This window comes from Chelonoidis abingdonii, chromosome 9 (genome assembly GCF_003597395.2).
Source record: "Chelonoidis abingdonii isolate Lonesome George chromosome 9, CheloAbing_2.0, whole genome shotgun sequence".
NCBI lineage: Eukaryota > Metazoa > Chordata > Testudines > Testudinidae > Chelonoidis > Chelonoidis abingdonii.
In genome coordinates, this window is record NC_133777.1 from 6,702,986 (window position 1) to 6,730,588 (window position 27,603).

Sequence of the window (27,603 nt, forward strand, 5' to 3'; positions counted from 1 at the left end):
CTGCCGCCCCCCCCCACAGACGGACGGGGCGAGCCCTGCCGCCCCCCCCACTGACAGACGGGGCGAGCTCCCCCCAGCGCCCGCGGCCGGGCCGGGCCGCCCCTGACCTTTGTTCTTCTGGGTGCGGGCGATCTCCTTCTCGATCTCCGAGATCTTCTCCAGGATGCCCATGGCGCCGGCGGGCGGGGGGCGCAGCCGGGCTCCGAAGCGGCCGCCAAAGGCCTAACGCGCCGCGTTCCAGCCACCGCGGCTCCTCGGCCGGAAACTGCCGCCGGCACGTCCGTCGCGCTAATCACCCCCTCAGCGTGACGGGGTGGGGGCCGGTGCACCCGAGTTCCAGTCCGGCCGGGCACGCAGCGTCCCGCCCCCGCTGCAAGAGTTCCGGGAGCATAAAGGGCCCCTCCTGTGTCTGGAAAGCGCTGGGTCCCTCTGACTGGCCTAGCTCCCTCCCTCCAGAGGAGCCCCGGGGCTGGCCCTGCTCCTGCAGCACCCAGCCAGCTCAGACATGGGGGTGCAGCTGCTGTGGGGGGAAGGGGCCATAAAGAGCTGCTACCCTCAGTCAGGGAAAGGAAGAGTTTGTAACTAGCTTCTGTGTGGCAGCCTCCCCCCTGCACTGTAATAGGAGAAGGCCTGTTCTCAGCCCCCACTTCAGAGACTGCACAGTCCACCAGGAGGAGGAAGATTGTGGGCAGACAAAGGAGGCAGGACTCCTCTAACTTAAACAGCTCCTCCTCCTGCTCCCCCTCAGCCATCAGTGACATTCCTGTTACAGGCACTGCCAAGGGAAAAGGCTGGAGCACCATTTTAGATTGCCTTACACGAGTCACCCCCCTTGCATGTCCCCCTGCCACACACCCTTGCTAAACCAGATGTTTCCTACATTCTTATCAAGCAGAAAGCTCAGGCTTCTGCAATGGTTCTTCCTTTTAATCAGCAGGCTGATTTCCTTCGATGCATTGTTGTTTGCCATGCCATTAGCTTCAAAGGCTCTGCGATTCTGTCCACAGATTATTTTCAGGCGAGAAATGGCCACTTAGGTTGATTATATAAAAGAGTGGTGATTTTTCATTTGTACAGTAGATAACAGAACAGATGGGGTATTTCAATAATTAGCACTTAGGCAGATACTTCAAAGCCACTCCACAAAACTCTTCTTACTTTGGTCTAGTAAAGAGGAAAATGCTTTTTATACAGACTAATACTGATGATTACTAGAGGAAAAAAGTTGATTCTATAGTATCTATTGGGGGAATGCCACAAAATGCTAACAAATCCTATCTCCTTTCCTAATACACCAAGGTCAAAATATATACTCATGCTGTAATTACCACAAATAGGGAACCTGTAGCAAAAGTACAGATTGAGCATGCCAGGAAAGTTGATTACAAATGTAACTAGTTTGATTGTTGCTTACAGTACTAGGCCTAGTTAGATTTAGACTGGCCAAACATTAACCCCTATGTGTACAAGTAGCCCATTGTCAGATGTGTCCTTCAAACAACATAGCTGTACTCCAGTATGATAGTGCTATGTGAGAACTAGCCTGATTGTGAATGCATTAAAATTAAGCCTTTTTTAACTGCTAAGGGTTTAGATGGTATCCCATTAACATTTGGATTTAGTCACACAGCTCTGAAACTTTAAACAGGATGCCATGGTGGGGGAAAACCAGCATGTGTCAAAAAGTGACCATGGGTTCCAAGAAGATAATGTTAGCACCTCTCTCCACAACCACTAAAGAAACAGCAAATGCAAACAGATGGATATTGTTATTCTAATCAGCAAACATGACTCCATTCCTAAGGCACAAAAAAACCCCCAAACTTTCAGGCTTTCCAGGAAAGGAAAATAAAAATAAATTATATAAGCCAGAACAGCAAGATATGTAAACTAACCACAGAGCTAATTTTCCTGAAGTGGCCACGTTCCAGGTTTGATGTGTGGAGCTGTAAGAACTGTGCTGTCAGTACTGTCTCTTTAAGGCCTGGACCACTGTGTTTGGGAGAGGGCATCAGACTTTTCAGCTGCCAGTCAGTCATTGTTGCTTTGAGAAAGCAGCCAAGAAAGGAGGGGGCTTAGATGCAGGTACTTAGAAGCTTTATATAAAGCTAACAATCAGGAAGAGTTTTACAGAGAACTTTCTCACTGTGATAATTTGATTGTTAGAATGGCAAGCAGAAAATAAGCTATTCCAATTAAAGCTAGGGTAATTCACTTAAGACAATCAGTGGCTTATTGGATTCTCCAGCCATAAAGCTTGATCAGCAAGATGCAACTTGCTGTTCCTATGAAACAAGAATTGCTTTAATTTACAAACACACAAACAAGCGCTCCTTAAAATACATTTCTTTTTAATTTGGATGTTGATAGCTCTGCAAAATACTTCTCCCAGTCTCTTTTCCACAATTAATCATAAATATACTCGGACTCTGCACCCATGTTAGTTTTTTTTTTTGTTTTTTTTTAAACTTTCACAGGACTCAAAGACCCACCCTCCAACTTACTCTCCCCAAGAAGTCTCACCTTGTTAGTTTTCTTTCACCACAATGCAACATAATTAAGAGCATTTCCTCTTAGCTTAAACAGTTTCAGAAGAAAAAAAAACAAGCAAATCAAGGCTTTAGAGAATAAAAGCTTCTCCTTTTCTGAATGTAAGAGAATCCTTTAAAAAAATTTCATTCCTTTGCAACTTTTGGATTTCAGCTGAAATATGCTTTATGTGAGGGGGAAAAGAGCCCTGTCTGTCCCAAATCCCTCTCAAAAACACCAAGTCTCAGTGGTTTAGGGAACACATTAGGAGAGCTTCCTGATTATTAGATGACCCCAGGGACCTCCTGCAACCCAGTTTCTGCATGTGGCCACCACAGTGTTTAAAGTTAGAGCCTAACTCTAATTGTCACACAAATGTCATAGTGATGGGTTTGGGTATCAGTGACAATATTGCACACCGCTCCAGAGGCACACAAACCACTAACAGATTAAAAGTATTTGCAAATTTAATTCTTGTTAAAAGGGTCTAAGGAGGAGTTACCGCAGATGGGCCTGATCAATTTTAGTCTGGAAAAGAGAAAAATGCTCGTAAGAGCAAAAAGAGAATAAGAGATAAATTAATATTTTGTGGCCACAACTGCCTTCTCTGAAATAAGACAAACCCCTCCCAGTACACAGGAGTGAGCCAGCAGCCCCTGTACTGCCAAGGCACCTTATTCAATCATTGTGTCATCAGAATAGTGGACCTAGATAAGAGACTTCTCTCAACAGCCAGAGGGCAGGGTGGGTATCGGAGATCATTTCAGCATTTGTCTTCTAGCCATTTTTTAACTCCATCGTTGCTTTCCATCAAGACCTACAAGAAGTTAAGTTCCCTCATCCTCCACCTTTTTCAATACACCAGGTGGTTTCCTATCTAACCTTTAAGATAGAAACCTACTCCTTGCCTATTTAGGCAACTTTTCCCAAATGTGTCTTGAAGCTAGGGTAAACAGGGCCACAGGAGAAAGCTTCGACTATTATGTCACCGAGCGAATTAAACCGGTTTGTTTTCTTAAGCAAAATAAACCAAGTTCCCAATGTGGAATATACAAAGTGAGCCCACTGAGACCTGAATGCTTTCCCATTAAGGCTTAAACTATCAACTCAGCCTCTGCAAAATACAATACGGACACTGTGACAAGGAAAAGTTAGTTAAAAAAGCAACTTTGCACTCCATAAGTGAAGGGCTTTGCTTTTTGATTGCAAGTGGCAAACAATCTTTAAAAATGATTTGCTCTGTTGGTACAAATCTCCCTTTTCTTAATAGCTTTTTTTTTTTTTGTATTAAATAAAACTGGCAGAAAAAGCAAGGTAAGTTGTCTCACAAAAGCCCTGCACGCATAGAGTATCATATTAAATATACAACTGATGCCAACTTTTAAAATGTCTTTTAAAAAAACCTCCCCCCACACATACACGCACACACTTTGGCACACAAGCCTTAAGTTATTTCACTTGAATGTTTCAAAGTTGTAGGACAGCCACTGTTCTTTTTGTTGGTTTTTTACGTTTTGCCTGGTATAAAGGTATCAAGCAGTGATGTTGGTGTAGCACGAAAAGTAGGTACAAATGCTAAACAGTTCACTAGCATCATTTCTGCAATGCTGCTAAACACTTGTACCAGGACGATTTTTCCAAAGCTGCTGGTTGATTACATACATATATATAAAAAACTAATGTAGACATTCACGGTTTTCAATGTGAAAACAGTAAAATGTAATTCTGAATAATTGTGCATTTGCCATAGGGTCCTTGGGAAGAGGAACCATAAAAATATATATTTTTTTTTATTAAAAGTCTTTTTTATTTTTTTACCCTTAAGTGAAGAGCAAATATACACTTAGTAAGCAGAGCTCAGATCCACTTCTACTGAAGGCCTGGAAGTCTTTACACTTAATCTATTCCCCACGGCATATCAAGACAAAGGAACAGCTTGCAGCTCAGAAGTGGCTAGCGTTCCTGAGAGATCTGCAGCTCCGGCTAACCTCATTAGCCAGTATGAGCTGGAGATTCATTAGGTCTTCAAGACTTGTCTGTCTCAGCCAAATGCTTCTGCAGTGCACTCTGCAGATCAGCAGTTCTCTCCGCTAGGCAAAGCCTCACTCATGCATTGACATGCCAGGCTCTGGAAGTGGCAGAGCTGTCAGACAGAGCGACAAACGTGAACGGCCACAGTTCTTTGTATTTCAACCCATACTAGGATGTAACATGAAACCATAAGTGCTGAGCTTATGTTTTCTTATTACTCAGAGGAGAAGGTATTGATTCCAGCTAGGACCAAACTTCCAGAAGGGGGTGAGGAGGAATTTCAGTGATAAAGAAACTAGCTGTGCAAAAAGAAAGTGCATTTAAAGGTAGCTTTAAAACCAGATTAAAGATCAAATTGCCATTTGGCAGGAGGGAGACTCCAGCTCCTGCAGCCATGCTCCTTGGGTCGGATGGGCTGACATTCATGCTTTCTTTCACAAGTCCGTTGGGCAGAAGAGAAGCGCGTGTCCCCCCACTCCAACAGGGACACCTCTCTCGTGGCAGATCACGCTCTCTCCTGCCCAGGTTGTTTTCACTTGGTACCATTCTGTCCGCCTGTCATCGGAACTCATAAATGGGTGCACTGTGCTCAGGGACATGAGTTAGATTCAGAGACTGATACCTGAGAGGAAGGAAAAACAGGGAAGATAATGACAAGACACAATGAGCCATTTCCCCTTTCGACCTTCCCCTGACCTCTGCATCTCTTCAGCTGCTTACACTTTAGGATCTGACCATTCAACTTCAGAATGGATGCAAACTCTAAAACGTGCCTCTGATTTAATCCTGATTTTCAGCCCCATCACTTTGGATCGTCTACAGCTGGTTGTATTTTGCTGCAATTCACAAGACACTTTCAAAATTAACATCTGACACGTTCATTACATCCGGAGAGAAAAAGCTGCACCTGCATCAAGGGCTCTCAAACTCTTAGACCGTTTCATTCATCGCTGTGCAGACTTCCCATCCATTCACAATCACCTAACAGCTCTGGCCGTTGCTTAGTTTCCTAATATTGCTAAAAATACAGGGCTAATAGTCTTTTCAAGCTATCTAGCAACGGAGAGCCAGCACCCTGACTTGCCTGCTCACCATGCGTCCTTGGCAGAGGCTCTGCAGACTGGGATGAAATGAATGAAACCTAACTGAAGGTTGTAACAGCAGAACTGTTAGCTGGGAGAACACTCTTCGCTCTCTTTTCAGAAGGTCCTTGCCTGCCTCCTCCACAGATGCCTGCTTTTCAGTTGGTCCTACCCAGGGCAGATGCAGAACGTTGGGTGCATGGAAGCTCAAGTCACAGGAGATGAGCAGAACAAGTAGTACAGAGGAGGCCAATCCTGGAGTGGCAAGACTGTATTGCTGTCATCCCCCCTCCCGTCTCTTTTACCCTAGCATGGGAGCAAGTATGAGAGAGGCTTGTGACTTGCTAGTGCAGAGAACACAATCTTACCGAGCCCACAGGCAGCCTCCGCGCCACTACTCAGGAGAGCATGTTGCTAGAAGCAAAGTGCACCATGGCCGTAGCAGTGTAGCACAGGCATGGCCAGCAGTTTGGCTCTGGAAAGAGCCTCTTGCACAGTGGTTCCTCCATTCCCTCCCCGTGAACTACAGAGATTTCCGGATAGTAAAGATGGAGGGGGGGATAGCTGTTCAGGAAGGCCGCACCTGCTGTATGCATGGAATTACTGAAGGGGTCAAGTTAGCAGCTACTCACATGGCTTGACATCCATTATTGGGATAGTGTTACCAAGATGGGGATATTAATATAAGGACAGCTCTACAGCCAGTAAGAAAACCCTGTTCACAGCATCTAACAGTGCCTGCATAGCCTCTGCATCCAGCAGGCAGCCGTGAGCCCATGACTTTGACCTGCTAATGAGCCCTGTAACTAAGTGACCGACACTGGGCATCAGCACATCATGCTAACAGGGCAAGCTGGGAAGGGAAACATCCCGAAAGTCAGTCCTGAAGAGGTTAAAAGGGAATCGCCAGCATCACAGACACAGTATTTTAATCTCAAGATGCTGAGTGTTCTTTGCTATGCCATCATGTGTAACACAAGTCACGGCTTCCTCTCAACAGCTGGCAGCTGAAGAATGAGTCACTCGGGTAGCATACGGTAAGTATGATGCCAGACAAGCAGAAGGAGGGAAAGAAAAGCTTTTGACATGTAGCATTAGTATTTAGCAGTAATTCACCAACAGCTGCCTGACCTCTCCACTTCAGATCTTCCGACCTCGATTTTACTGTGCTCCGTGGCTAGTGACAGGTATGTGAATGGGCAGAGCTGTCCGACAGAGCGACAAACATGACACCACTTTCGGTGCTGGCACCTACAGCTGACCTAAGCTCATACTGTGTAGAAACTCTCTCTCCATGCCAGCCCGAGTTTCACATGCCAGGGGCTGAGAGTAGGGCTGGTAGACCATTGTAAGGTCCTACATCCAATCCCAGGGCTGTGACGTGACAGGAGCCCAGACACTGCCAGCATCCTTCGGCCTGTAGACGGGAAGGAAGCTCCCCTTACCATTCTGAACTCCTGTGGTAGTAATAGCCCTCTATGGATGCTGCAGACTTCTGGAAGCTGATGTAATAAAACCCAGCAAAGGAAGCACCGCTGATGTCTTTGATCGTGTGATCTGGGACTAGGAACTGCTCCTGCACAAAAGGTAACAAGGGTTTGTATTTAAAATGGGTTTGAACCTTTGCCTCCCGGTAGTCCTGGGGTCCAGATTTGCACTTGTCACAAGTCAGAGGGGCCGGGCTCTGGAAACTGAGCAGAGAAAGATGCCAAGTGAGTATTTCATAGCGGTGAACTCATTTGAGTCACACCAGCATGGACCCCAGGACTATTCAGCACGTATATAGTGACCATTGTACCCTTTCACAAGAGCTCCACTACAACGGTCTTAAAGGGACACTGTTCATTTGCAACCAATCTGTTTTAAAGAATCCATTAGAAATCATTTCAGCTCTTTCATCTGCCAATTTGTGGTTTGACAATCACATTTTCCTATTTTTAAAGGCAGCAATTTTCTCCCACTGTTGCAGCATGAAAGACCCACATAAATGGGAGGAAACAGACTTAGCTACCCAGTGGAAACAATGAAATTGGCTATACAGTGTGTCAAAAACACACAGCCAAAAAAGTCTCTTATTCCTTCCAGCTACCTACATGTGTGGAGTGGTGCAGAATAACTTGACAGAAATGCCATTTTTAAGATGTTTATGTCTCTCTCAAACAAGGAGGGATACATTCTTAGTGTTGCTACAGAGACACCCTTCCTGGAATTTCATTCTGTATGCAGCGCCCATGTGTTTCATGTTCTAAGTATTGGCAGTTTCAGACCAGCTGGCTGGGGGACACACACATCTACTGGCAGTTTTTTACCTTCCACCTCATGAAGACATAGTCCCCGTTCTTCAAATCCTCATAATCAAAATCATCTGAGTTAAATGTTTTCGCATACTGGTAAAAGGCCTGGAATTTCCCCTGAAAGCACAGAAAACACAAAAATCAATTCCTAGAGCACAGCTGACTTTCAGTTAGCAGAGTTTATGAAGGGAAGAACGTGTTACCAGGTAAGAGTGTCTGGGAAGTGCACCCTGCACTGGCAGGAATGGGAAATGGATGATCCAGTAGGATTTTTTGTTTTTATCCCCAAGTTTGGCAATTTATGATTTCTAAGCCATTGCACCACAGATTCAAGTCAGACTAGCTAGCCAACTCGCCTTGATCCAGGGCAGGCATCCATATCAAAACCACCACTGCTACAGGGCCCTCTGCTGGCAAGTCACAGCAGGGGCACTAGGGATGAAATGGGCCATGGAATCAGAACTCCCCGTGTTCTCTCCTGAGGTGGTTGAAGATCGCACCCTTACAGCTACTCCCCCTGTAACTGTTCTGTTAAAGCAGTGGTCCCTCCGTGTGGGCTGGCCCAGGCCCTGCCGCACCACCCCTGAACATTCCTCCGCACCCCCCAGGGGGGCCCACCCTACAGTTTGGGGGATTCTGTGTTAAAGGTTCTCAGTTTCCAGGACTGTCAAGCTAGCACCTTTCACCAACAATAGAGAACATTTTTAATGTTAATGACAAAACTCAAAAATATTTGACTGCAGAAATCCAACGTCCCTTCATCCCTCCCTACAGGAGAGAGGCAGCTCCAATGTCTAAGGCGTGCCACAGTTTGTGAAATGACTTCAATCAACCCGCAAGTGAGACTGGGGTATAATCAGCTTTGGCTGCGAAACACACAGCCGCTCCTTATACTCGTTGGGTAGAGACATGAAACTCACTGCCGTGAAGATGGTAAGGGATTGGTGCCCAAGAGAGGTACACCGACATACATGTGGAATCCACCCTCAGTGAGGAGGGAGAAGCCCGCCCCCCCCCCCCCCGGGCCACAATCGGCGGCATTTTGGCAGCAGCTCAACCACACCGCTTCATTCTTCGGCGAGTCCTTCCCCCCCCAGGGGGGTGACGGGCAGAAATCCCTGAGCCTGCCTCTCCCTCAGCACAAGTACTATGTTCCATTAGGAACCGAGAGGCAGAAATTTCTCCTACTTAACTGGAATTGGTTGGTCTCTTCCACTCCACTCCCCCTAGGCCTTACTCCAGATGTGGTCCCATCAGCCAGAAGATCATTATCATTCGTTCTCAGCAACACATCTGGAGTAAGGCCTGGGGGGAGTGGAGTGGAAGAGACCAACAGCACTTGTAAAGTCTGCAAACAAATCCTCCAGCCAAGCCAGGGAAGGTCAGAACTGACATTCCTGATCTATGAGCTTGTCTACATGGGTGACTCTTGCATGGACATAGCAGCACAGATGTCACTGCACTGCTGGAAATCACTAGTGCTTCACTTGGGTAAAGAGCGACCTGTGCCAGAGGAGATTCCCTCAGTTTCAAAACAGCTGAGCCATGCTAGTGCCAGTCACTTTTTTCACCAGTACAGAGTGTCCACACCAGGGCTTTGCACTGGTGCAGCGACATCAGTGGAGTTACATTAGTAGGAGTGAAAAAAAAGGAAAGGAAAGAATCCCTATGGGAGAAAGCGACCAGGAGTAAAGGCTAAGAAGAGAACTTTTCAGGATGTCTTTGTATATCAACAACAAAGATACACCACAACAAAGCCTTAATTGTTTCTTTTTAAAAAAATCCTTTGCATATCCCCTTTAAACATGTTTGGGTTGGTTTTAGATCTGTAGTTGGTTGCCAATGTGTTTAATTACCCAGTGTTTACGATCGACGTCTTCATCTGCATCCCATTTCCGTGTTAAGAAGGGGTGTTTTTTACTGATTATCTCCCCTTCAAAGAAAGTGGTAAGGGTCGGGTATTCCTAGGAGGAGGGTAAAAACGATTAAAGATTAAGGAATTTTGCCAACAACAAAACAAAAAACACAAACCTGGGTCCTGTGCAGGAGAGGAGAGACACTCAGACACTGGCTAGCATTTCAGCAAACAATGACACGTCAGCACCAAACCCCCCCAAGGTGGTCAGAGAGTTTGGTCTGATGTCCCCCTCTCTCTGCTTTGCACCTTATTTTATCCCATTCCAGACACTTTTAACAGGATGTCCCTTCCCATCTCTCTCCCACAGCCCATTTCTTCCATTCATCTGTCCTACTGTGGTCCCCTTGCCCGCAATCTGTCTGCTGACTCCCCACACCTTTAATTTGCTCCTTAAGAAGGGATGATGGTGAACTTAAACAAAAAGCGAGAGAGTCCTGTGGCACCTTACAGATTAACAGAAGTATTGGAGCATGAGCTTTCGTGGATGAATACCCACTTCGTCACCCACGAAAGCTCATGCTCCAATACGTCTGTTAGTCTATACGGTGCCACAGGACTGTCGCTTTTTACAGACCCAGACGAACACAGCTACCCCTCTGATACCTAAAGAAAACAGTGACACAGATCAGCCAAAGATATACAGAAGAATTAGGTTGGATGGGCTTCCCCTGCTCACGTATGTTGAAACTATGACATACTTTAGAGTTCCACTGCGTGGAAACTCTCCACGAGCTCTACAACACCAGTGAGCCATCGTGTACCATCAGCTGAAATAAGGAGCCTGTGTCAGGAGAAGCTTGTGAGGAAAGGAATCCAGAGGTAGAAAGAAACCTCACAATCTGCATGTTAAACCAGTCATCTTGCTGAATGCCTGAGAGGTCAGCTGTTAATACAGGCAGGTCCTACATGAAAGGTGTGGAAAGAAGAACTTCAGGAAGATCTGGCTTGTCTGGAAGTTTGGGGCAACAAAGATACACACACAGCCAATTAAATGGTGATGGCAAAGTCAGGTCCACTTGAGCTCAGCCCTTGTGAGCTGATAGCAAGTGAAAACAATTTTTAATTAAGTTGCTACAAAACCATGTATATTTGGTTTACATTGTGTAAAAAAACACAGGAAAGGGGTTAAAATACCCAACAGTCTTAATTATGGGCTTAGCCTCACAGACCTTCATACCTTTAGCCAGAAACCAGAGCAGAGGCTGCCCTTCACTCCCATGGAGTACAGAAAAGGAGTTCAGTAACAGGTGCTCACCTCTGTAAGGCCTTTAATCTTCAAGTATCCACAAAGATAGGAGTTTTCCATATCCACATGCTAGGACAGAGAGCACAAAATCTGTAAGTGTGTGTATCCAGGAACAAGATCCCTAAATTGGTCCAATGCACTTTGGTCTCAGCTCTGTTAAGGATGGCATAGAACTGCATTGCTCAACTTTGTTCATAGGTCATTCACATTGATCACACAGTGGTATCTGGGCTCAGGAGAGAATCATTTAGGGGTATCTACTTCACCTTTTCTGCAAGTGGGCTGGGGAATGTCTCATGTGCTTTCAACTAATTAATAATATGTTCTACTTGTATCGCGCCTTTCACCCAAGGATCTCAGAATATTTTACAAAGATGGGTAAGCATCCCCGTTTTACCGAAGGGAAAGTTGAGTTGGAAGTGAAGTGATTTGCCCAATGTCACAGCACATCAACAGAGCCAGACTTCCTGATTTGTCTGTCACCCTCTCTAACCATATGCTACCAGCAATCTAGACATCTGCGAGTGACAAGAACAGAGGGAACATCCTCAAACAATCAGATCTTCCTCCCTTGCCACCTGAAACTCTGGTTCCATCCTTGGCTTTGATGGTGACTGTTAGTAAATCTCTCTCTCATCACTTCCATAACATGACCTACCCCAATGAGTTCTCTCTACTGATCAGGCACTAAGGCCTGGTCCCTTCTAAACAACCCCATCACTGCTGCACACAATAGCTTTCTCTGGAATATCTGCCATCCAGAAAAGTCTGCATGTACCTCTCTTCAAACTGTATCTTAACACATACCTGTCTCCCATTCCCAATGCCTTCGTTTCTCCCCCGCTTCTGACTGAATGTTCCATTTACTTGCCATGCAATGTCTAATTACTGGGATGCTTCCATTTCTAGAAACTTCTGCTCAGAAATCCACAAATCACCAGATCAGCTCTCAAAGCCAAATGAAGAGTTTGAAAAATCCTGACTCAAAAGCAAAGATGCATCTTTCCCATCTGTAGCAAATTAAGTTCAAATATTTCACTAAACTTATGCAGAATAATTGTAGTTAACTCCGCCCCTCCAATGATATGCAAAACATCAGGGTTTAAGCTAAAACACTGGGTATTCTTTTGGGGGAAGAAAAGCAGTAATGAAGCTGATCAGTCATAGGAGGACTCCACTGAAGCTAGCTGTTCCAGGTCACTCTTGTGGTGTTGACAAATGTAGCACTGTATGTGAAGGTTGACAGTGTGGTTTAAATGCTACTGTGTCTGCTGACCTTAGGACTTTGACATCATTCCACAACACTGACCAATGTATCAGGCTGCATCATAGCTCTTGTTATTTAAACCTCCAGATCTTTTGCAATCCAGCTGGAAACAGAGCTGTAACATGCAGCATGTTTTATTGCAAGAGCGTATCAGATATCTGGCTTGCCACTTATACCCCACCCTACATCTCACCAGCTCTGCCCAAAGTGATCATGCCAGTGCCTACAACTAAAAATAAAGCACAGAGAAACAATCATTCTAATAGGAATGGGAGGGCTGCAGAGACAAGTGCTCATTTGAAGAGATCCCTGCAGCACAGCTGGGCCCAACAGCTGCTCTAGCTACACTCTGTTCCAGGACTGATTGCTACAGTTTGCTCCAATGCCTGGTTTACACTTACAATTTATCAACCTCATTGACAGCTGTGAAAGAATCACACCTGAGCCCTGTAGTTAAGCTGACCTAGTTCCCAATGTAGAGGCAGCTAGGCTGACAGCCTAAGTCAACAGAAGAATTCTTCTATGTCTACAGTTCAACCATTACAGTGGCATGCTGCACTGCTTCAGTGTAGATCCTCACTACAGCAATGGGAGGGTTCAATCCACCTCCCTGAGTGGCAGTAGCTAGGTCGATGGAAGAATACATCCATCAACCTAGCACTGGGGGTTTGGTCAGCTTTACATCTCTAAGCAACACAGCTGAGTCGACCTAACTTTTACTGTAGACTTGGCCTCAGCTACTGCTACCTGCAGAGGTGGATTAACTACAGCAACAGAAAACACCTGAGTGTTGCATTAGGAAGGGCCCCACGCTATGGCACAAAGGCATAGCTGCAGCACTGGAGTAGACACGGCTGTTGTTCCCTTGTCAGCGTGAGATCCAAAGGCCTCAGAGCCAGAACTAGATGTGCAGAGATGGTGAATCTCAGGGCTGGAGAGCTGAAGTCCCAAGGTGAGTCCAACAGGGCCAAACCACCTATGGTGGCTGGAAAACAGGATGTCTGGGGCATCTTACGCCCAGATGACTAATATCAAGTATTTTCCTCCCCAGCCCTCCTGATACAGGCTAGCCTGGCATGCAACTACCCACTCAGCCTATTACTCACCCACTCAGCCAATCTCAGCTGCTTGCTTTTTCTCCTCAACTGAAGCTGAGGGACGAGACCCCAGAATAGCAAAGGGTTTCGTTCACTTACTATGTTCTACCCCTGTTGCTCCATGAAGGATGATGGGGAGACATCATTTGCTGAGCAGATTTGCTCTAGCTCATGCAGTGGCACTCTGGGGTGGGGGCCTAGAGAGGTCTCAGCTGCCTTGCCCAGCTCAGAGGTTGTTCTTGTCAGTATTACAGCTGCCCTTGTGTTGCAGGCCTGGATTGGGGGATCCACCTCACAGGTGCTGCTGGCCCAAGGTACATTTAGAGCCATGAAGGCCTTTGCAGGGTGGGAAGGGTCCCTAACCTCCCCTGGACATCCACCTCACAGGCACTGATCTCTGAGAATGAAGTGTCCTACAGGCAGGGGTCTCAAAAGGCAGTAGGTCCTGATCTGAGGGAAGGGGTGCCTAGTGAGGGGTGTGTGTTGCACAGGTGCATGTGTGTTTTGGGGACAATGTAGATCTTGGTCTCTGCAAGAGAAGGTTTGCAAGGGAAGGGGACCCATGTGAAGATCTCAGGGAGCGGGGGTTGTAAACTGAGAGAGGGAGGTATTTTAAGAGCAGATATTACATGTATGGATGTTGGATCCTGATCTCTGTGAAATGAGGGGATTAGGGAAAGAGGTCCCCATGGGGTGGTCTTTGGGGGAGGATCCTCAGGGGGCAGTGGGTGCTTGGGCTCAGGGGGGTCCACACTTTGGGGAACAGGCATCATTCTAGGGAGACCCTGGTGGGGCAGGGGGTGCTCAAGAGGATCCCCAAGAGCTGCTCTAGGAGAACAGGGGGGATCTTAGGAGAAAGGCCCTAAGAGGCAATACAGGGTGTACTGGGGCAGACCCGGGGGGGCGGAGGGAAGGGGAGTTGCTCATGAGGGTCCATGGGAGGCACTCTGGGGTGGACTGAGGTGCCCCAGAAGGGAGGATCCCAAGGGGATGATCCCAGGGGGCACTCTAGGGGGAAGTCTCTGGGAGGGGAATAGAGGATACTCTAGGGGAGACCCCCATGGGGCAGGACCTCAGGGGGTGCTCTGAGGGATCTCAGAGAAGGGGTGCTCTGGGGCCCTCGAAGGAAGTGTGGGGGGCACGCTCGGGGGATCCCTGGGAGGGAAGAAGAGGATGCTCTAAGGGGTCCCCGGGGGCACCTTATGGGGACCCGGGGAGGGGGCACTCTAGAGGGGTCCGGAGGGGACCCCAGGAAGGGATGCAGGGGGCTCTCTGGGGGGTCCCTAGAAGAGGGGACCTCGGGGGGTGCCCTGTGGGGACCCAGGAGGGGGCACTCTAGGGGAGAACCCCAGGAAGGGAGGCAGGTGGTGCTCTAGGGGGGTCCCTGGAACAGGAGCAGACAATGCTCAGGGGGGTCCCTAGGACGGGAACAGAGGGTGCTCTGGGGGTCCCTAGAAGAGAGGACCTGGGGAGGGGCACTCTAGGGGAGAACCCCAGCAAGGGAGGCAGGTGGTGCTCTAGGGGGGTTCCGTGGCAGGGAAGCAGAGAACGCTCAGGGGGGTCCCTAGGAGAGGGGACCTCGGGGGGTGCCCTGTGGGGACCGGGGGAGGGGGCACTCTAGGGGAGAACCCCAGGAAGGGATGCAGGGGGCTCTCTAGGGGGGTCCCTAGGACAGGAACAGCAGAGGGTGCTCTGGGGGGTGTCTCTCAGGAGGAGGGGCGGGGCCAACTCTAGGGGGGTTCCTAGGACGGGAACAGAGGGTGACTCTGAGGAGGTGTCTCCAAAGGGGGGCCCGCAGGGGGCAGGGGTGCTCTAGGGGGGAGTCCGTGGCAGGGAAGCAGGACAGAAAGCTCAGGGGTCCACTAGTAAAAAGAGGAGACCTCGAGGGGGACGCCCTGTGGGGGACCCGGGGAGGGGGGCACTCTCTAGGGAGAACCCCAGAAGGGATGCAGGGGGCTCTCTAGGGGGTCCCTAGGACGGGAACAGAGGGTGCTCTGGGGGGTCTGTCTCCAAAGAGGGGGACTCCCGCAGGGCGGGCAGAAAGCGTGTCCTAGGCGGGGTTCCCCGCGAGGCGGGCGGGGATCCCAGCCGCGGGCTCTCACCTGCATCACCACCTCCACTCGTAGGCGTTGCCCTTGCTGCGCGCTGGCCGCGGAACTTGGCCCCGCTGTAGAGCAGGGAGGTGGCGACCCGGGCTGCGCCGTGTTGATGGGGGCGGCGGCACCCAGGCTGGCGGCGGCCCGGCCAGGCTGATCTCGGCTCCCCCCGGGCAGCAGCACTCGCTCCGACACCGGCATCTTCGGGGGGTCCCCGGGCGCCAGCGTGACACGGGCTGCGGGCAAGCCGGCCCGGCCGCCTTACCGAGCCGGGGACACTCGCCGGTACCCCCCGCCGCCCCTGGCTCAGGCCTACCCGGCGGCGCCTCCGCATAATGTCCCTGATTGGCCCAGCGGGCGCTGCGGGGGCGGGGACGTCCCATTGGGTCTATTACGTCACGTGGGTGGACTGCAATGCCCCTGGGACTCGTAGTTTCCTGTAGGTCCCAGTGACGGTGCTTCGGAGGGACAACAATAGCATATTATGATGCTGATTGGACGTGGGATCTGATGAGCAAGATGGCGGCGCCCAGAGGCAGAGAGGTTAGTGGAGCTGCGGGTGTGAGGGGGAGGCAGCTGTCCCTCAAGCCCGCTCACCGTGCGGCCCCGTTCAGGGAGCGGGAGAAGGGTCAGAGACCCTATATACTGTCCTGTAGGGTCGCACGGGGGATTCGTGGGGGTCTGTCCTGTCTTTGGGGCCGGAGATTCCGGCTGGGGGTTCCTTGGGGGGAAAGCCCATTAATCCTGGCGAGAGGGCTCTTGGGGGGGCGGCATTGATCCTAGCCAGGGGGGCTCTTTGCGGGGGGGAACTGATCCTAGCAGGGGGGCCCTTTGGGGGTGGGGGGCATTAATCTTAGCAGGAGGGCTCTTGGGGGGGATTGATCCTAGCAGGAGGGCTCTTGGGGGGGATTGATCCTAGCAGGAGGGCTCTTTGGGTGACGTTGATCGGGGCAGCTCCTTTGGGGGGGGGCGTTGATCCCGGTTGGGGGGCTTTTTGTGGTGGCATTGATCCCAGCTTGGGGGGTGAGGGGGGAAGCCATTGATCCTGGTGGGCGGTCCCAAGTCATTAGGAGCCCAGGTCTTTAACAGGGCCAGATCGTCCCCATCTAGCTGTTGCTCGCTGCCTCCCGAGAATGTGGCGCAGTTGTCGGCGGCTGTTCTACGCCAGGCCGCCCCAGACCCCATGGCTGTGTCTGACTCCTCCTGTTGGGGGCCCCAGCCTTTCGCTGCCGGGCACAGCACGGACATACACCCCGCCGACAGGTGAGGACAAAGCTGGACCGCGATCCTGCTGCACACATGACAGATTTCAACATGCTCATTTCCAGACTGCAGGGACGTTTGTCCGTGGTGGATTTAGCCAGTCCTAAAAGCTGGCTGCGACCACAGTTTATGAGAGGTGCATGGTCCCCTATTTACAGCGGAGGGCTCTGGCTTGTGGGGGCCGTAACTGAACATTTGTAGCAGTAGTTGTGGAGACCCAGGTATTTCAAGCCTGACAATGAACATTTATTGTTCAGATATGTGCAGGGCACTGCAGAGGCAAAAGAAAACCGTATCCCTTCCCCACCAAGCATGAAGTCTAATGCCTCATGCCTGCTGCTGACAGTGTGTGAGTCTGCTGCTGTGCCTGTCTACGGCCGCACAGATGCAGCAGTTAGCACGTGCTGCCAGTTCTATTTTAGGTACTGCTATTATCTCAGTCACCACGGTAGCTGAGTACCTCACGTTGTTTAATTTATTCCTTCTCACAACCCCCCAGTAAGGCTAGGCAGTGCTGTGATTCCTCACTTTATAGATAGGGAACAGAGGGAAAGAGAAGCTGAGATCACACACAAAGTCTGTGGCAGAGTAGCGAATCAAATCCAGGTCTCCTGAGTTACAGGCTAACACCTCCACCACTAGTCCATCCTTCCTTAGTCGTAGAAGTGGTGCTTTAAACATCTTTCCCATGTGGGTTCAGTGGTTTCTAGAGGATGGTAAAATTTGATCCTTTGTTTCTCACAAGCCAAGACCCTGAACTTGCAATGAAATGCATGTCCTGGAGCCCCATTAAAACAGGACTAGGGGAGCGTGTTTTGTTGCAGGATGAAGGCCTGGGCACATGCTTGACTAGTCCTAACAACATGGCATTCTTTAAGTCCCTTGATCCTGCAACTGTCTTGGTCTGAGCAGACTGCCTTTGCCTTCACTGGGACTCTGGAAACCCAGGGCCTGCGTGTGCAGTCAGATGTAAGAAGGGAGCCATAGTCCAGGCCCAGTTTGTCACTACTGTAAGGGCAAGGGTTTGGAGAGGTAGCCCATTCTCCCTGCTTTGTGTGGGAAATGGAGCCAGGTGTGTGTCTGTCTGTCTGTGTAAGTGGTCCAGTCCTTACAGACTCGGATCTGGATCCACAGTACAGGCACGTAGCTTCCGGTTTGGAACTTGTTATCTGCTGTTGCTCTGCATGTCCTCAAAGAGCCTGTCTTCCTATGTTCATTTATTACTCATTATAAAGCCAGAGGAACCACTGTGATCATCTAGGCTGGCCTCCTGCGTAACAAAGGCCCAAGGGTTCCCTTGAATTCATTCATTAATGTTGCCTGTGGTTTTTGTTTGGAGCAGGGAATACAGTGGGTGTGACAGCTGTCAGTGCAGGGATCGAGCTGTGTTACATGTGGGCACAGTCAGGGAATTAGCAGGTGCTGTTCATGCCATTTAGAAGTCTAATGGTTGTGCCTGACAACAGTGCAAGTGCCAAATGGAAACTGCTTCTAAGACTGGGGCCTGTAACCCCTAGCGGTAGATTTGCTATTGCACCAGGTGGGCTCCTGGGCATAACAGGTGCAGCTGGGAGGGAGATCCTCAGTTTAAAGGCCCAGGGAAGAGCAAAGAGATCATCGCTCCCCCAGTATATTAAATTGCATGCTGCAGTATACCTGGCGTCTGTGTGAACGCCCGCGGGAAATGAGTTCGTGCGTTGTGGGCAGTGCTCCTGGATCCAGCCAGAGGGCATTCAGGGCAGATGACAGGCTAGCTTGTTGCTGTAATTTAGGGGCTATTGTTGAGTCAGGCACATCATTGGCTTCCGTCTGAAATCACACCCGAGGGAGCTGTTTTAAAAGCTGGCTGGATATTGGTGACTCACCTAAGCTACATAGGAGTTGTAGCTTCTGCTGATTGGAGTTGCTGCATCACTCCAGCAGGTGGAACAGCTTTGACCAGCTGAGCAAAGCTCCTGATAGGTCACATAACTTTTGTTTCCAAGACTGTGTCCGGAGAGCTGGTCCACTGACCCAGAGCTAGTTTAATATTCAGTCTGGCAAAGAGGGGCTTGGTGGTAGGGATTGCACCACCCTGTATTCCAGGCCTGCTCTGTGCCCTCATGTCTCACATCTGTTTAATATTATCATCCGTCATGTTTATTAAAATTGTACCTATGGGCCAATCAAGGGTGCCCCCACTGTGCAAGGTGCTGGACATACACCGAGTAGCAGATGGTCCTTGCCCCAAAGAGTTTACAGTCTATTTAGACTAGACAGATGTGAGTGGGGCAGGTAGAACAGTCAGGCAGAGTGGACACTGGGGTGAGAGCAAATGACATGTTAGTGCCATGTTTTGTTTTTTTGTTTTTTGTGGTGGGTTTAGTTAGGAACATACCAGCTAACTGGAGAGAAAAGGGCAGGGCAGGGGAGAAGAGGAGATGTGGGGCCGGTGTGGAGAGAAACAGCTGAAGAGACTGGGAGAGCAGGCTTGGAGCAAACAGCTGATCAGCACTGGGCACAGACAGTCCAGTCACAATCGCTGCAAATTCTCTCAGTGTCCTGCTTTGGCTTTTCTGCCCTGATCAGTTGGAGTCTTTGGCTCCTCCTCCCTACAGGTGTCTCCCAAGGCCACCTGGTGTGAAGGGGGAGAAGCAGCACCAGGTCCTAGTGCCCCCAGGGTGAACAGCATTTGAAAGCTATATGTAGAAAAAGATCTGGAGTGCGTAATATGCCAACACCATATTCCTCTGTTGAAATACACAGGAGGATTGCTTTTGGGAGGGAGGGAGTGGGTGTAAGTTGGGTGTCTCCCTTCTACCTGGGCACAGGTAGTGCTTAGGAAGTGGGTAGGGAGAGGGGCTGAAACTAGAGTGGATGACCCAGATGCATCCCTGGGGTCACTCTTTGGTTTCAAAGGGCTCACAGGAGGGCTGAGCCTGACACGTTACTAAGCCAAATAAGCCATAACACACCTGTCGATGTCATGCCTATTGTTTTGTGTATGGGTGCCGCACAACAGGCATGAGACTACAGCTGGGCCCGGCGTGCTAGAGGGAAGCAGCTGCTCTGCTTAAAGAGAGGTCCCTGGTTCATGGTGAGCTCCCAGGACAGGCCTCGCTCCAAAGCCTTGAGGCAGATCCAGAGGGACGCAGGCACATGGGCTTGTGTAGAGACTCTGAACCAGCTACGGAAGGAGGCTAGCTGTGCCATGCTCAGCACTGCCATGCCAGATCCGCAGTGGGCAGGGATGAGGAGGGGGGCTTGACTGTTGTTCTCACTGCTTTCTGAGTAGATGTAATTTCCCCCCCAGAAAGGAAGAGGTTTTACCAGAACGTTAGCATCTCCCAAGGCGAAGGTGAGTGCTTCTGCCAGGAGACTGGTGGGGTGTCCGATGCATGGCCCTTTGTGTGAAAGCCGGGCACAAGGAAGGGTGGTTATGGAATGCAGGCCCTGCCTACTGGCAGTTGCTGGCCAGGCCTGGAAACCAGACCTTGAGAACCAGCTTTGTCACAAACCTGGTTTGCCCATGGGAAGGGAAATGGCTTCCAAGAATGATTCTTGAGAATTTTTTTCTGATAGAGCAGGGCCCCATAGACCTTCAGTGGGGAGACTCCTGGGCCAGGTATATCACTGGCGTTGCCCGGGGATGAGTTTGCCCCCTTCAGCTTTATCTCTGAATCTGTCCCCTGCCTGGGGGTTGCATGTGGATCCCGCATGTGCTTTACCCTGGAATCCCGCTGGGTTTCTAATCTGATCCCCCAGGTGGCTTTGAAATAAACCTTGACAACAGGAAGTTGAAAACACCCCAGGCCAAACTCTTCACTGTCCCCAGCGAGGCCCTGGCTATTGCTGTTGCTACGGAATGGGATTCCCAGCAGGACACCATCAAGTCCTACACCATGCATCTGGTGAGCGCCGTGGGCTTTGGTGGAAGGGGAGCCCCGAGGTGGGGAGGAATCTAACAAGTGGTTTTGCTGGAGTCACCACTATGGACAGCCTGATCTTGGATAAAGGTGGAGCATAGCATGCTGGGAGCTGTAGTCTGTGCGGGCCCCATCTCTGAGCTAAATACATAAACTAGATTGATGTATAAAGGGGCTGAGTCTAGCAATTCTTTTATTTTATTTTTTTTACACTTTCTTGGCTTTTGCCTGACCCACAGTGCTGGGGCAAAGGGTGCCTCACCTGTTAGCAGCTATTGGGTCTAACCCCAGGGTTAAAAACTGCCCCCGAACATGAGCCAAATTCCCCTGTGAATGTGACATGACTCGCTGCTGGAAATGCTTCTCATCCAGATTATTTTAGCCCAAGACCTCCAGCATGCTGCCATCCTGTCACTGCTCACAGGGGCACTGTCTTTATGGGCCTGATCCAAAGCCAGGAGGATTCCCGTCGTCTCCAGTGGGCTTGGGCTCATTAATCTCTTGGGCTAGGTTTTGCATCACTATCCCTTAATCTGTCACTGACACAATAAGGATTCTTCAGCTGTTGTCTGGGACCTTGTAAAATCAGAGCTGCCGCTTCCCCAGCACTCTGGCTGGTGTAATTGCCTTTTGTTTTGCAGACCACATTGTGCAACACAGTTTTGGACAACCCATCTCAGAGAAACAAAGATCAGCTAATCAGAGCAGCTGTGAAGTTCCTGGAGACAGATACTGTCTGGTAGGAGACTGACTGCACTTGCAATTCATTAGGGAAACCTCTGGCTTAGAAGCCAGGCCAGTCTCATTGCATTATTATGGGTTATGACATCTTCCAGCTGGGCAGACCAGAAGGGTGACTAGAGGTTTGGAAACGCATTAAGCTGGGCGACTGGTTGGCACAAATACAGCCTTTGGGACAGACACCCTGGCTTGAACAATGCATCTGCCCTTCTCTTTCTGTAGAGGTACAGCCCTGCAATGACCCCAGTGTATAGTACGTCCCCTGGAGCCTAGCAGCCCAAGCGGATCAGAGGACAGGCCCCTTCTGAAAGGGAACCAGCACAGAGCCACTCCTTATGGGTACTGAAGCACAACTCACTCATAGTGTCAACATAGTGCCACCCCGTCTTCTCCAAACTCACGAACCCCTGGGAGACTTCACCACCTGCAAGGGGGGGGCCAGTTCAGGCCTGGAGTGATGGGGTTCAGCTCCATTGAGACTTTGTCCTAGGCCTGAATTGTTCCCCACAAGATGATGTGGTCTGTAAGAATTTGGAAGTGCAAGAGCCTTTGATTTGGCTTTAAGGAGCATAGCATTTTCCGTGCTGAGCCTTAACATCTGGTTTGCTTTAGAATTCCTTTCTATTATCTTCTATTTTTTCACTGAACCATGGGCCTGCCTCGTTGAACTCCAGGAGCTCTGACCAAGGGATCGGAACTGTCTTTGAAAAGTGCAAAGAAAAACTTGTGGCACCAAGTCTCTGAGCCCAGATCAATTAACGTGGGCTCGTGCTGTGGGACTACAAATAGCCGTGTAGACATTCGGGCTGGAGCGTGGGCTCTGGGACCCTCGCCCCTTGCCAGATTTTGTGGAAGTGTTTTTTTAGAACAGATAGCTAACAAGTTTGTGCTTCAGGGGTCAGTGCCCCTACTCTGACCACTGGACAGCACTTAATCCCACTGCTGATTTAGAGCCTGATCCAGAGTGCACTGAGGCCGACTAATGGCCCATTTGATAGCAGACAAGTAAGTGGCCTTCCCTGTGCCTCGGTTTCCCCATCTGTAAAACTGACTCACCTTTAGTCAAAGTGCTTTGTGGCCTGTGGCTGCAGAGGTCTCGTGGTGTGAAGCAGAGCTGAGGGCTGGCACTCAAGCGGGCTGTGAACAGCCCCCCCCAGTTATTTCAGGAGGACACAGGCACAGACCTGGAAGTGATGTCACAGCATCAGGCCCTACATTTAGGCAGGGCTGTTGGAGCAGCATCTCTTCTTACAGGGATCAAGAGCTGGCTGGTTGTCTGTCCAGCAGAGGGCTCGGGATCTGAGGGAGGGTCGTCAATGGAAGCTCTTCCTTTCCTTAGCCGGTATCATCTGCTCACTTGAAGCTTATGGTCAGTACCTGCTCTTCAAATACTGGGCTCCCCTTGCCATCACCGAAAACGGCTTAGCTGCCCAGTGGGTTTGTTCCATGTAATGTGTGAAGGCGGCCAATAATTTGTCGGTGAAGGTTGTTTTCTTGTTGCAATGTTCTAGCTACAGGGTGGAGGAACCAGCCGGCCTAGTAGAACTTCAGAAGAATGAATGGGATCCCATGATCGAGTGGGCTGAGAAAAGGTAAGAAGTCAAAGATTTTTCCCTTCTCATTGCTAGCTGCCCTCTCTGTGGAATTCTGAGGGTGCTCGTCACCGCACTAGCCATTGGGCCATGGAAATGGGGTAATGAGGAGGCGTTGGAGGGCAGAGACTGTACCTAAAGGGTGTCAAGTCACCAGCAGTGAGGAGGTGCTGTTGGCCAGTCTCCAGCACGATGTCTTGGTGACCCCTTCACTGTGTGTCTCAGCCCATTGAGGAGGAAGGGCATTAGGCTTGTAAATTCCATAAGCAAGACCAGATGTTGCTGCACATGCAACATTGCACTGACTGGCTCTGTGAATGAATTAGAGTGGTGCAGTGCGGGTCCCCACATAGACCCTGAGGGGAAAAAGCAGGTATAACCCTAGCTGACATCAATGAGGGTCGTATCTGCCCTCGCCAGGGCTAAATTTAGCCAGAGTCTTGCTTCATAATAATACTGAGGCTCCCATGTCTCAACGACCAATTGTTTGCCTGGTACTATCTAACTCATTCCAGGTACAACGTGGAGATCGGCTCCTCTACTAGCATCATGGGACCCAACATCCCAGCCAGGACCAAAGACACTTTCACCAGCCATTTGGCATCTTACAACATGTGGGCACTGCAAGGTACTGAGGACAACTTATCTGGTGGGTCCGTCCATCCAGGGTACACGAAGCACCATTCACATATATGCCCTTTCTTCTCTCAGAGCAGCAACCAGCACAACAAAAATGTTTTGGGGAAGGAGGGAGACTTTAAATCAATGGGGGAAAAAAAAGGGGGATTGTTGTTTAAAATAAATAAATCCAAGCTAGACCTTTAGCTCTGTAAGGCAGGGGCTCTCTCTTCACTGGACAGTATCTTGTTGTATTACGCCCTGATTCTCTCAGAACTACTGACATTTTTTTCCCCCCTTAACATGACATTTTCAGGTGATTTCGGTCCAAAATTTAGGCTGTTACCAAGAAAAGGGGTTTGAAACCCCAAGTGCTCAGAAACGATTTATAGTTTAGTGACTTTCCTTCTCCCCCACCCCAGTAAACGAAAACCCCTTGAGTTTAGATTTAAAATGTAAGAGCTGTGGTTACTGGCAGCCCAGCTGTTCTACTCTTGTGCGACTGAAGGAGATCCAGAAAGTGAATGTGCCTGGAAACAAAGGTGAAACTAACTAATCTGTTCTCATTGCTCATCCTCCTTGAAGTGCAAGATGCAAATAAACAGTAAAAATGGTGAAAAGCGCCCAAGACTTTAAAAATTCTTTCAGGTCAATGGTAAATATTTTAAAATGGAGTTTTACCCCAACACATCCCCTCTTTATTCCTTGTGTCATTCTCCTTTCAAAATAAAGATGTTTTAAACAAAGCAGACTAGAAACCCACCGGAATCTCTGGCTACCTCATCAGAAGACAATGAGAGAGATCGAATTCTCAGTAGAAAAGTGTGCTCTCTGTTGTGATTTCAGGGCCTCCTCAATCCTTCCTGTAAACAGTTCTGGTCACCTTGTGTTTACAGCTTGTTTTTGGGGTAAGGTCGGGGATGCTTCTTTTAGTTGGTTGGTATTTTGACACGTCTGTCTTCAGCTGGGGACAGCAAGGGCCCAGGCCCCAGCTGTCGTATTCCTGGGCAGTGAGTTAACTATTGATCCCAAGTCTGGCCTTGACTCTAGCTGATCGCTCAGCTCAGACTGAGCATGACTCATGCTGCTTTGTCTCCTCCCCTTGCCTTGAACATGGGCCTGATCTTCAGTGGTGCTCAGCACCTCCAGCTGTCACAAATGCTCATCATCGTTGCGGATCAGGCCCCTTTTTCTCTGTCTCCCTCTCCTAGATGGTTGTGCATGTTCTCTGATCTAATCCCCAGTTTTTCAGTGCTAAGATGTGAGCTCTGCCATCCTGCAGAAGGGAATCCTTCCAAATTAGTATCCAGTGGTGCGGGATTATTACATTATAAGGGTGTGTTTCAGAATGAGAGAAAGCGGTTTGCAGTCAGAGATGCAGCCATTTGCATCACAGTAACAATGGATCCTGATTAGCAACAGAAATTTCATGTGTTTATTAACTGTGGACTTGACTCTGTAGAGTGCATTGATCCAAGGCGTGGGGGATCATCTACCCGTCTGACCCTGCTGAACGTGTTACACCTTGGCTGCACCTTCAGAAGGTGCGAAGATGCTGACGTGATTTTGTATAAATAACTGTGGTTCATGTTTGATATTTTCCCACCTCCCAGGTATAGAATATGTGATCACACAGCTGAAATCTCTGATTCTGTCCATGGGACTGATTGACAGACACATTCCAGTAGAAAAAGCCGTGCAGCTGTCTCGCTTGGAGGAAGAATACCAGGTAAATTATGTTCCAGAGCAACCCTATCATTCCAGTAGTGATAATCTCAGCATGACAAGTGATCTCCCAGCACAAACGACTGGCCACAGAACTGCCTGCTATTACAGGAGACGTTCACTCCATCAGGCTGCCTCTGGTCAATACGGTTTGAGTGTTCAGCCACTCAATTCACATGATGAACAGCCAAAGGCGCTCTGAGTCCAACCTGCTGAGGGCTGGACTGCTGCTTTTCGGCCCTCCTCCAAACTGTAGTGCAAAGTCCAAGAATGGTCTTTATTCTGTGTATTGGCCAGGCCTAAGCACTTTGCCAAGGACTAAGCTAATGCTAACGTGATTGTTGTGAACACAAAAAGCTCTGTCCTTGCACAAAACCATCCTTGACCCAAAGTCCAGTGAAGTTAATGGAAGTCTGACTTGAATGAGCTTTGGATCAGGCCCTAATATGTTGCCTTCTATGGCCCCTTTCACTTGAGGGTCTCCGAGCGCTGGGCAGGCACTGGTTAGTGAGGCGTTGGTGCCACTCCTGGGAAGTATTAGCTCTGTTCTACAGACAGGAAAATGGAGGCCAAGAAGTCCTGAAGTCCAAACCTGTTTCTAATTAACTCTTGAGTGAGCTGCTTATTCTCTCTCCTCTCAGATCCAGCGGTGGGGCAACGTGGAGTGGGCCCACGACTATGACCTGTACGAGCTGCGTGCCCGCACGGCTGCTGGGACCCTCTTTGCTCACCTTTGTTCAGAGAGCTCGACTGTAAAACACAAGCTGCTACAGGACTGAGGCTCTGGGGAGCGACGCGTCAGGCAGAGCTGGAGAATGCCCAGTACAGATTACAAATGCAGCCTGGTGGATTGGAGCCATTGGCCGGCAATCCGCGCCTGCCAGTGTGGTGACTTAGCATTGCGAGGGCCATGACTTTATAATGATTCCTAGCGGAGGCGTTTCTTCCTAGCTTGGCTAGTGCTGAGGGTGCCGGTGACTCTTAGCAGTCCTGGCTTTTGTTACAAAGGAAGTACAGTCTGAGCTCCCTTCAGCCCCAGTGAAATGCCCTGTCCCTGGCAGTTGCCACAGGCTACAGCTCAGCCACTGTTTATGCTCACTTAGAGGGGTAGCTAGTCTACATTCTACCCTTTAAGGGTCCCAGCTGTGGGACCAGCATCCCAGCAAAAGGGCTTCGGTAAGGCTAGGCACACGCTCCAGCATAGGTCCCACCTTGGCATCTGCCTGCCCATGTTTGTTGCTAAAATCCAAAGTCCCATCCTTGGAGACAAGCCCCAGCTGTACCTGTTCCTCACCCAGTAATGTGCTTCTGCCCCTGTGCAAAGCTGGACTCAATCCCAGTTTGATTAAAGACGTCTCCTGCTAGATACTGGAAGCCAGTGCGTGTGGTCAGTTATTTTATACTTCCCCACCGCACTGTGGGATGTGCGCTGCCTCTCTGCCCAAGAGCGCCCAGACAGCGGCAGAGCCATCACTGACTGACAGCTGTCTGCTTCCTCGCCTGCAGGCTTCGTCTGTGTCCCTGTGTCAGGCTCTCCATGCTCTGTTGCAGGCACCGGCCTGCCCGCCGAGGACTGGACAGGAGCTCCCCCTTGTTTTTAGACTAATTCTAACTCCCCAACTGTCTGAGGCCCTGATCCTGCAAAGGCTTACGCACATGCTGAACTCGAAGCAAACCCACTGACTTTGGTGGGACTCCTAATGCATAATATGTATTGAGCAGGCACATACGACTTATGGGATCAATGCCTATGCCTCACCGACCAGGCCTGTGCTGCAAAGTTCTGATCTAACCTGCCTCTCTCCCCCAAGTTCAGGGGTGTTTGGCCCCTGGGCTTTCGTTTAGGCCTGTCTCTGAAGAATTCAGTCTCTTAAAGGAAAAGAAAATGTCAGCTGGGCAGTTGTTATGGAAACCTCCTATGAGCATGATCACCCCTGGAATCCTCATTTAGAACCAGCTTTGTTTCCAGTTAGCACGCGGGGGAATCAGTAGTGCCAGCACTTTCATGAGTGACCACAGACTTGAGACCCCTTCATTTCTGGGTGCCCAACTACCCATGTAGAGCTTGGCCTTCCAGAGGGGCTGAGCACCCGCAGATCCCATGGGTTTCAGTTGGAGCCACAGGTGCTCAGCTCTGCCGAAAAGCCGGAGCCCATGTGCAGCCAGTCAGTGCCGTTTCTGGGGTTAGCAATGACCAGA

At 49.7% G+C, this 27,603-nt stretch overlaps 3 protein-coding genes across 3 annotated transcripts in view; 1 reads left to right on the forward strand and 2 right to left on the reverse strand.

The window, feature by feature from the left end:
• Positions 1 to 684, reverse strand: part of DRG2 (developmentally regulated GTP binding protein 2) — a 14,157-nt gene extending 13,473 nt beyond the window's left edge. The window contains exon 1 of the mRNA XM_032762662.2: positions 108 to 684. Within this exon, the coding sequence (XP_032618553.1) occupies positions 108 to 171 (64 nt within the window). The 5' untranslated portion in view covers positions 172 to 684. The remainder of the gene's footprint in view (positions 1 to 107) is intronic.
• Positions 685 to 4,312: 3,628 nt separating this feature from the next.
• GID4 (GID complex subunit 4 homolog) lies at positions 4,313 to 15,878 on the reverse strand. The gene is made up of 6 exons (XM_075069156.1): positions 15,567 to 15,878; positions 11,110 to 11,169; positions 9,793 to 9,900; positions 7,952 to 8,053; positions 7,088 to 7,218; positions 4,313 to 5,182 (listed from the first exon to the last, which is right to left on the reverse strand). The coding sequence occupies exons 1-6, from the start codon at positions 15,759 to 15,761 to the stop codon at positions 5,119 to 5,121; spliced, it is 660 nt and encodes a 219-aa protein (XP_074925257.1). The 5' UTR covers positions 15,762 to 15,878; the 3' UTR covers positions 4,313 to 5,118.
• A 585-nt stretch (positions 15,879 to 16,463) lies between these two features.
• ATPAF2 (ATP synthase mitochondrial F1 complex assembly factor 2) lies at positions 16,464 to 26,778 on the forward strand. The gene is made up of 8 exons (XM_032762652.2): positions 16,464 to 16,823; positions 20,116 to 20,160; positions 20,568 to 20,713; positions 21,370 to 21,467; positions 22,981 to 23,061; positions 23,577 to 23,689; positions 25,293 to 25,408; positions 26,046 to 26,778. The coding sequence occupies exons 1-8, from the start codon at positions 16,694 to 16,696 to the stop codon at positions 26,181 to 26,183; spliced, it is 867 nt and encodes a 288-aa protein (XP_032618543.1). The 5' UTR covers positions 16,464 to 16,693; the 3' UTR covers positions 26,184 to 26,778.
• The last annotated feature ends 825 nt before the right edge of the window (positions 26,779 to 27,603 follow it).